Genomic DNA, 10145 nt, shown 5'->3' on the forward strand with positions numbered 1-10145 from the left:
GTTAACTGTCATGGAGGGGAGAGGTAGTTGGGGGTTGAAAGTTAAACAGCCGGAGCAGGAAAAACAGATGTGATTACTCTCCGACTAATATTTAGGTCACTAGCCTCTTAGAGTTTGTGAAATACCAGATCCTGATTTCCAGGGTGACTCGTCAAATCAGATTTCTAATAAATGAGCTGCACTGCGCTAAGAGTGCTCACCATTTTGTTACAGAAATGCTGACGTTTGGAGTTTCTTTTAATCCCACTTGTAGGGGAAAATGTAAATGGTTGAATGTTGCTACCGCCCATGAAAAAGGCAGATCAGACCGTTACAAGGCAGATGGGAATGTGTGAGCATGTTTGATTTGAGATCTACACAGCCAAGAGTTTGGATGTAACTCTTTTGTCCGACTTTGAACTTTGTTTTGGTGATAATGGGATTTAGGATCCTTTGAACTTGAGTCTTACTTGTTGGACTATGTGTCAGTTAACAAGCTCATTTAGGCTGCTGCCTCCTTTGTTGAGCATTGTCAGGTTTTCTACTTTAAGAATAAGGTTATCAAAAAAAAATACAAGGCAGTGCCAGGATTACTTTCAGGAGAATGTGATTATCTTAAAGGTCACGTTAGGTCAAGCAAAGTTGGGGGTGTTGGATGGATGAGGTATTCAGATCCCTTACTCAAAGGTCCAATATGTAATATATTGCTGTAATAAATAAAAAAATGACCCCAATGCGTCATCAGATATTAAGGAAACAAGCTAAGATGAAATACTATCTTTTCTGTTGTTATCCACTGCCCAGTTTGACAAGCAGGCCGGGTTGCCAGACATACCTGGAAAACTGTACACCCATCTCGCTACTACTGTAACATTAGTATAGTTGAAAAAGTCACATACAGTTGTGGTCAAAAGTGTACATACACTTGTAGAAAATCACAATGTTATGGCTGTCTTGAGTCTTCAATAAGTTCTACAACTCTTATTTTTCTGTGATAGAGTGATCGGAACATATACATGTTTGTCACAAAAAACAGTCATAAAGTTTGGTTCTTTCATAAATTTATTATGGGTCTGCTGAAAATGTCACCAAATCTGCTGGGTCAAAAATATACATACAGCAACATTAGTATTTGGTTACATGTCCCTTGGCCATTTTCACGGCAACTAGGCGCTTTTGGTAGCCATCCACAAGGTCCTGGCAAGCTTCAGGTCGAATGTTTGACCACTCTTCTTGACAGAATTGGTGCAGTTCAGCTAAATGTGATGGTTTTCTTGCATGAACCTGTTTCTTTAGCACTGTCCACATGTTCTCAATGGGGTTTAAGTCAGGACTTTGGGAAGGCCATTCTAAAACCTTAATTCTAGCCTGGTTTTAGCCATTCCTTTACCACTTTGAGTGTGTTTTGGGTCATGTTCTGTTGGAACACCCAACTGCGCCCAAGACCCCACCTTCGGGCTGATGGTTTTAAGTTTTCCTGCAGAATTGGAGGTAATCCTCCTTCTTCATTATCCCATTTACTTTCTGCAAAGAACCAGTTCACTGGCAGCAAAACATCCCCAGAGCATAATATACCACCACCATGCTTGACAGTAGGCATGGTGTTCCTGGGATTAAAGGCTCACCTTTTCTCCTCCAAACATATTGCTGGGTGCTGTGGCCAAACAGCTCAATTTTGTTTCGCTGACCAGAGAACTTTCTCCAGAAGGTTTTATCTTTGTCCATGTGATCAGCAGCAAACTTCAGCCGAGTCTTAAGGTGCCTTTTCTGGAGCAAGGGCTTCTTTCTTGCACGGCAGCCTCTCAGTCCATGGCGATGTAAAACACGCTTGACTGTGGAGACTGACACCTGTGTTCCATCAGCTTCCAAATCCTTGCAGACTGCTTCTTGGTGATTCTGTGGTGACTCTGACCCTCTGACAATCTCCTCTCGGCAGCATGTGATAGCTTGCGTTTTCTTCCTGATCGTGGCAGTGACACAACTGTTCCATGCACTTATACTTGCGTATAAGTGTCTGCACAGTTGCTCTTGGGACCTGTAGCGCTTTGAAATGGCTCCAAGTGACTTCCCTGACTTGTTCAAGTCAATAATTCGCTTTTTCAGATCCACACTGAGTTCCTTTGACTTTCCCATGTAGCTTTTGTAGCTGAGTCTAATCACTGGGTCAAATGAGCCCTATTTAATGGGCTCATGAGAAGTCAACAGCTGTAGTCAATCAGAATCACTTAGAAGAAGTGAAGAGGCCATGACATGAAGCTAATTTGATTGACACAACTCGCTACATCACAAAATTGACATATTTGTTGCTGGATGTATATTTGACCCAGCAATTTGGTACATTTTCAGCAGACCCATAATAAAATTATGAAAGAACCAAACTTTATGACTGTTTTTTGTGACAAACATGTATGTGTTCCGATCACTCTATCACAGAAAAAATAAGAGTTGTAGAACTTATTGAAGACTCAAGACAGCCATAACATTGTGATTTTCTACAAGTGTATGTACACTTTTGACCACAACTGTAAATATAAGTGTTAAAAGTAATGCCGAAAGATTTTGCGTGCTATACTATTATGTATTTTATTACTGAATTTTTATTAATGATCCAAACAAAATTTCATTTTATAGTTTTTAGTTCCACTTTGTCAGACCATCCTCCACAGCGCTGCGGAGGAGGGTCTGGCTAGTCCACACAGCATTCCGGGTGTGTGCTCTGGTTCATTGGCATTTCTTTAAACCAATCATACTTGTCTGAGCTCTCGGAAAGGAACTTTGTTTAATGGTGGAACGTGTACGTTCAAAAGTAGTTTTAGTCGCGTGAGAAAGCTCAGATTGGACAGATAGTCCAGCTAGCTGTGTCAATTTAACATTCAGAGAGCTGAGTAGCAACAATAGTCGTCATAAATCCACCGGAGTTTAAAATTCCAATACAAAGAAAGTGGAAGGAAACGGACATCTGTCTCTTCTGGAGCACAGAGATCGCTTTTGGCTGAAAACTCCAACAAAAACCAAAATGTAGCGATGTAAATGTAGCCTTAAACACACAGCGGACTTTCACTCAGTGGGTTTGTGTCCCGTTTAATAGATAGATAAAGTAAATTCCAGAATGTTCCAGAATGGGTGTTTTACCAACAACAACTATGTTGCTATCTCAGAGAAGATTTAGCTGACCTAATGGTTATTTGACAATTTTCCTGTGAGCGAGTGTGACGTGTGTGTGGCACAAACAGGACTTTTTGTTGTGTAGAGATATGACTTCCTCAGTTTCACTGGATATTGCTTTTAAATTCATTTAAAGAAGGATTTCACTCAAAACTGAGCTCTATGTGGCTTATAAATATCAGATATCAGTATCAACAAATAGTTTAAAAGGAGGTAACATATAGCTGTTGTTTAAATGGACATTTTAAAGGGTTGGTTCACCCAAATTAGCCTACTTAACACATATAATCTCCATTACCTGTTATTACCTATCGATGCAGATAGTTTCTGTTTTATTTGCTCAGGTATTGATATGTGATGAGATTCCTGCCATAACTCCAAAACAATGAAGTTGAATGAAACTTGTTTGTGCTGCTCACCTTAAATTTGGGTGAACTAACCCTTTAAAACTTCTAAACCACCTAAAGCCCAGTCTCATGGCAAATCGTGAAATTGTGACGTTATTTAATCTTTTGATTTGCGTACAGGGTCACGATTTAGTTGTTTTATCGTGGTGGTGAGCACGGATTTTAAACTACTGTATTTTAATGGGAAGCATCTTTCGTGATAACACCACGGTTATGGTAGCTAGTAGTATTGAATAGCTGAAAATCCGCGTGAGGGGGTTGGTCGGGGCGGTGGATGAGTCAAACAACACAAGACTTTCACCCCGGAGACCGGGGATCGCGTCCCGCGTGTACCACAACCGTCCCGTTGTTGTCGCCGTCTCCTGCGTGTTGCGATTCCTTTCCCTGTTGTTTTTTTTTCCTAACCACAGCCATCCCGTTGTTGTCGCCGGCCTGTGGCGTTTCATTTCCCCGTTGTTGAGTCCCCCAGAGACCGCCGATCGTGTCCTGGCAGCCGTCTTTGTCACCATCTACCTCGTGTGGCGTTTCATTTCCCCGTTGTTGAGTCCCCCAGAGACCGCCGATCGTGTCCTGGCAGCCGTCTTTGTCACCATCTACCTCGTGTGGCGTTTTATTTCCCCGTTGTTGCGTCCCACAAAACAAACTAGAAAATCGTGTCCCTGTTGACGAATCAATAGATGAAAATAAGGTGACCATTTCACCAACTGCGGTGAGACCTGGTTGCCACAGCCGACCTATGGTCCTTTTAAAATCACAGTACTGATACAGGTTTATACATGTTCACATGGTTGTAAGGTGTCTTTCTTTCTCTATGAAAGTCACCATTTACTGTGTATTTCCTTCACTATTTCATAAAAAAAAACACTACTGACCCACCCTGGAAAAGTCCCAATACTCCCGATTGCTACTGTGTCACACCTCTGAGCTATAGGCCTACACGGTAAAACCATCAGACACAAGAGTGGTGTTCTCTGAAATAGTAAGTAAAGTTTGTCAGTTGCTAGTCGTAGTGTGATTGCTACTGCAGCAAAAGGTACCAAATTCTGTAGTATTTTACATTCAATATGACATCATTGTCAAACTCCCCTAATTGTATCATCTTTCTCTTGCTGATGCCGTTACTCATGGGCTAATCCCCACATAACCACAACGCTTCCTCTTCCAGTGTCCATTGCTAACAATTGTTTCTGAAGTAACTAACAGCCACTAGCCCAGCAGCTTTGCACTCTGACCAGTTGAAGGATAAGAACAAGGATATCTGTATATCCTGATACCCTGACATGTCTGATTCCTGTGTTCCTTTAAAAACTGTTGTGATGCCTTCACTAACCACAGGCTGCTCAGCCATTCAGTTACGTAAAAACACTCCTTCTGTCTCACTCAGAAGGACAGAAACAGGCAGTAAGGATGTACATCTCCATCACTGAGGTTGATGTGAAATGCATCTCGTTGCATTGCCAATGATCCGGCTGGTACATGAAAGATACATATTGTAGGAAGAAACTACCAAAAATACACGATTCACCCGTATTCATGACATTTTATAGCGGCACCACATATTTAGTGTGTGTCTTATCAAGTTGTCCGTCTCTGTTGCGTGTCACTAAAACATTTGAGTTGTTGGAATTTGGGAGAAAGTGTAGCTCTTCCTCCTCCATGCTCCATGGACACGCATACAAAACAGTTTAGAGAGAAGGATTCAATCTAAATATAAAATTATTGGTCACAAAGTATTGGTCACGGTATTTCATATTACAGGACAGGCATTTGACCTGTACTAAATTATTTAAAGGCAGTGTTGCATTTTGAGAGATAAATGGAATAAAGTGTGAAACTGCAAAGCAGAGCACAAATATACACTTAATATTTTAAGTACCTAAATACTGAAATAACACACATTTGTAGCGCAATCGTGTTAGCATGCTAACATCACTGCTAACATCACTAATAAGCTAACACCGCAAACAAACTGCAGCTGCATGCTGCAACAATAAATGAGAATGCTTCATTAGATAACTGTCCTGAAACTACGTAAAAAGACCCAGTCAGAAGCAGAGTATGAGGGCGTGCCACGCTGGCAGCTGGACGAGCATTATAACGTGTGTTACAAAGTGACGCACGTTCATCACGGAAGTAAAGGCTAGATCACAATAGAGCTGTGTTTTCTGCTGTCTGGAGCGCTGTGCCCCATCTTTGCCTGGAAAAGGCAGCAACCAGTATACAATAACCTCATATTTAGTTTCATAAAACGTCGCCAAATGCACAAATATGTAGGGTATTATACAGACATTCCTGCTTTTACGCATCGTCTGCTGATTGCATTTTAGAAGCCGGCGAGCCAGAGGAACGGTTACATTTCCTATGAATTCTTTACAAAAAAGTTCCATATTATTTTGTTATTTAAACGCTTTTATTAAGAAACGTTGGCTGTTCCTCAGCAGTAACGTATCACGGCTCCAACAAGCCAATAATGAAACGCAAACTAAAACTAAACTTCACTCCACAGAGATGGCATTAGAAGCTCCAACTGTACTGAGAGCCGAACACACTGAGATTTCTTAAAAACATCTTTCTGTCTTGCACAGGTCCGAGCTCCGTCAGTAGACATCCGTATTTCAGCATACAGACGGCACACAGCGCTCTTTCATTAAAGCTTTAGTTTGTTACTTTTTTATAATAATAAATGTCTGTTACAGTCAAACGATGCCAAATGAGTTGTTACAAGGGTTATTTTAAGATTATCAGCTCCACACTACTCTCTCTGTATTTCTTAGCATGGCTGTGTAGAAAAACTTGTGTCGTCCGGCGCACAGAAACTCAAGTTAATCAATTAATTAATTACCTCTTCTGAAGAGTCCATCATGTTTTTGTAATCCTCCATGTCCTCCTTGGCTACGAGCAACTGCGTGGGGGAGGGTTAAGGGTGAAGGCTTGTGTCATGTGCGTGCACCAACAGAATTGTCATTACTTAGAATTCCTCTTGAGGGAGACAGACACTACGCACTATAGCTTTCAGTCATTGCACATCTCTGTGAGAGTGACATCAATACACACACTTCCAGTCTATGTGCAAACGGAAATTGTGTAAGTGTTTACAAATAGTCAGTCAAGACTCATGTGGAAACACATCTTACAGCCAGATGTGTGTGCTTAGAGCTGTCCACTTGTGATTGGATCACTCAAAACAGATTTTAATAGAAGCTGAAAATTGAGATTGCACTGCACTATTGATGCTTTCCCCCCCCCCCCTTTTATCCCAACAATTGCACTAACCTTCATTCTGGACTGTACATCTGCCCATATGCTACATATTCTTTTGCAAATTCAGACAACCCATTCAGCCTTTTTTTTCAAAGTACAGTTATGCATGCATTTGTTTTTTCTGAATTTGTTATTTATTTATTTCATATTCATTTTTAATATTCCACATGTGTGTACTTATTGTGGCAACAGAACCTATTCTGATTAAAGCAATTAATGCAGCCAGTCTATAAAGCAAATGGATGGCTCCAGGTCTTCTTCACAACAGTTTCTGCCACAGTAATGAAACAAATCATGTGTAACACTACATGCAGTACACAAGTTGAAATGTAACTTCCATCTTTTTTTCTGCAGTCACTTTGAATGAGTCAAGTCTGGATCACCAGATGCATCTGGAGGCAAACTGAAGCAGAGACAAGACATAAACAGATCCTCCGAATGTTGTTGCCATTCCTGACCTTTCCCCTTTTTTTCCCTTCACAGCCACACCAGCCCTCTGACAGGATCACTTGACACTCCATCCGCCCCTTCTCCTGCCTCCATCCCTCCATCGCTTCCGCTTTCTCCACCCTCCCTGCCCTCCTGCAACCCTCCGGTCCGGCCATGTCGACCCAAACCGCCCCCTCCTGCTGTGAAGTCCCCCTCGCTCCCCTCTTGTCCTCCTCTACCTGAGTCCACTCCTTCATCCCTTCCTGTCCCTCTTTCTCCTGTCTCCAAACCTCCTCATCCTCTTCCTCCTATCTCCAAACCTCCTCCCCCCCTCTCCTCCAATTCTCCTCCCTCCGTTCCTCCGCCTCTCTCCTTCAACCCTCCTCCCCCATCTCTTCCCCCTCCACTCTCCCCTACTCCGGTCTCTCCTTCTCCCCTGCTTTCTCTCCAACCAACTGTCTCCTCTGATCCCTCTCCCTCTTTCACTCCTCCTCCTCCTCCTCCTCCTCCTCTTCTTACTCCTCCGTTACCCTCATCCTCCTCCTCATCTCCTCCTCCTCCACCTGTTATCCCGCCATCTTCTCCAACTCCTGCGTTCCTGAGTCTCATAGATCGGCTGGTTTGGAGCGTCTCGGTATGGCAGCCCAAAGGACTCAGCCAAGACCAAAGCACTAGTGTCATGGAGAAAGAGAAGGCCGGGGTGAGACACACACACAGCTACACATTGTTTTTGCCTCAAATCTTTCAAATAGAGTTAAAATTAATAATCTACAGTATATCTAATAATCTAAATAATAGTCTATATCCACGACGTTCCACTTCCATGATTGCTCCGTTGCCGCCAGAAATTCCGCCAGATGTCACTCTCTACGGCCGGCTGTCCGTTTCTTTCCGCTTTCTTGGTGTTGGAATTTTAAACTCTATGGTTACCGGCTCCTCAGATCTCTGCAGGGTCAATCCAGACAGCTAGCTAGACTATTCGTCCAATCTGACTAAAACAACCTTTGAATTTACACACGTTTCACCAAAACAAGTTCCTTCCTGAGGCTATTTTGCAGGGGCACCGTGGCTTTTCATAGGTTCTCAAACCAATCACGATTGTGATTGGTTTAAAGAAATGCCAATAAACCACAGCATGTGGAGGAAGGTCTGGCAAAGTGAGACTAAATTAAAAATAAACCTCTCTGAAAAAAAGACATATTGAGTTTTGGATGGTGTAGGGCAATCAACTGGCGTTTATCACTTAATGCTCTAAAAGCTTTCTCAGACGATTCTTTTAGAAAGGACACAGAAAAACTCTTTATTTTGTCATTCAACAATTTCCCAATAATGTCTGTGGATGTTTTTATGAGTAAAATAACGTTTGCTACTAATTACAGGGAAAATGCAGGGGAAGTTTTGAAACAACTATTTGAGAGTTTAAGACGTAATTATCCTAATAACAGAACGCTCAGAGCCCAATACAGCAACACTATGGAATTAAATAGACTTTAAGTGTTGAAATATGCTTCAGGTTGCTGTATATCAGGAAGCACAAAGACCAGATGACTGAAAAACATGGCTGAACACGCCTCCTGTGTAAGTGATCAAGGAAAGATTTAGCTCAGTTTAGCATGAAGACTGGAAACAGCCTTTCTGTCTCTGACTTTGTTTAACCACACAAACAGTAACAGTAAAAACAACAATTTGTGGTTTTAGTTTTAGTGCTGGGCAGATTAGTTGTTTGTCTAGAAATAGTTCCAACATGTCCTTTAAAGGGGAACAATGCAGTTTCTTTAGCTTAATTCACCCTAACTGAACAGCTTTGGAGTCATTGGAATGGTTATACAATATGACTTTTCTTTGGAGTTGAATGGTGGTCGTCTTGCTCCCCCCTAGCGCTTGGGAGCGGAAAAAACATCTTTGCAACTTTGGGCTGGCGATATCAGGTCTCACGATTTAGCAAATTGCTTCACGGCACTGCACACATACGCCCATTCAGGAACCGGCTAACAAGATAGCGATGGAGTTTTTACGAGTTTTTCACACTTACGGTCATGGCTGAATTGGCAAAAAAAGAAACAGAAAGTTAGGAAAGCATTGTCGGAGGAACAGAGAAAGAAGACACGGCAGACTGAGCAGGAGTCAGACACAAGTAAAGCTGCCAAATTCTGAATCTGTGGGGGGGGGGGGGGGGGGGGGGGGCTCTATAGAGAAACCTGCCAGCAAAAAGCAAACAAATGGCCAAAACTGCATAGCGCCCCTTTAACTTCTTCTTAAGCCACAAATTGCACGTTTGTGTACAGATTAAACCAACAAGATACAACGTGTAACAACAACAGTGGGCTTCACAGATGTTGGATATTGGTCGATAGTGGTCGTACTTTTTTAATTTGGGACAGAGCCAGGCGAGCTGTTGCCCTTGTTTCTGGTCTTTATGCTAAGCTAAGCTTGTCGCCTTTAATGGGGTAAGTGGGCGTCCACAAAGCGTAGCACCTATGGCGTCATTTTAGTGTTACAAAGCAGTCACCCGCCGTTAGCATTCCATTGTCTGCCATTCATTTTGGCGCCACTTTGACAGCGAATAACTTTACATCCGATGCGTTTAAAGACTCTATTTGTCCGTTGTTTATTTCTAAAGAACCACGACAATGTATAAAAGGCTCCATTAACTTGTACCTCACGTTATGGCTCCGTAGCAGACGTTTTTGTGAAAATAGGCTAACGATTGTGTCATAACCAAGTGACTTGCTATCGCATGGTCAAAAAAATCTCTGTATTGTTGGGAGAAGCTCGCAGACAGTTTCAACATACATAAGTTGTTTTGTTTAATTATTAATCTCAACTAGCATTTTAGTTAGCAATAATTAGCCTGTGCCTATGTCATCTCCTAACATATACCTACGCTCTTCGTCTCTGCTGATT

The 10145-nt window shown here is 42.2% G+C and overlaps 1 protein-coding gene across 1 annotated transcript in view; it reads left to right on the forward strand.

Annotated features, from left to right (window-relative positions):
* Positions 1-10145, forward strand: part of rin3 (Ras and Rab interactor 3) — a 21579-nt gene that overhangs the window by 331 nt on the left and 11103 nt on the right. Inside the window, exon 2 of the mRNA XM_032500119.1 lies at positions 7296-7941. Within this exon, the coding sequence (XP_032356010.1) occupies positions 7296-7941 (646 nt within the window). The remainder of the gene's footprint in view (positions 1-7295; positions 7942-10145) is intronic.

Source organism: Etheostoma spectabile, chromosome 20, assembly GCF_008692095.1.
Source record: "Etheostoma spectabile isolate EspeVRDwgs_2016 chromosome 20, UIUC_Espe_1.0, whole genome shotgun sequence".
Classification (NCBI taxonomy): Eukaryota; Metazoa; Chordata; class Actinopteri; order Perciformes; family Percidae; genus Etheostoma; species Etheostoma spectabile.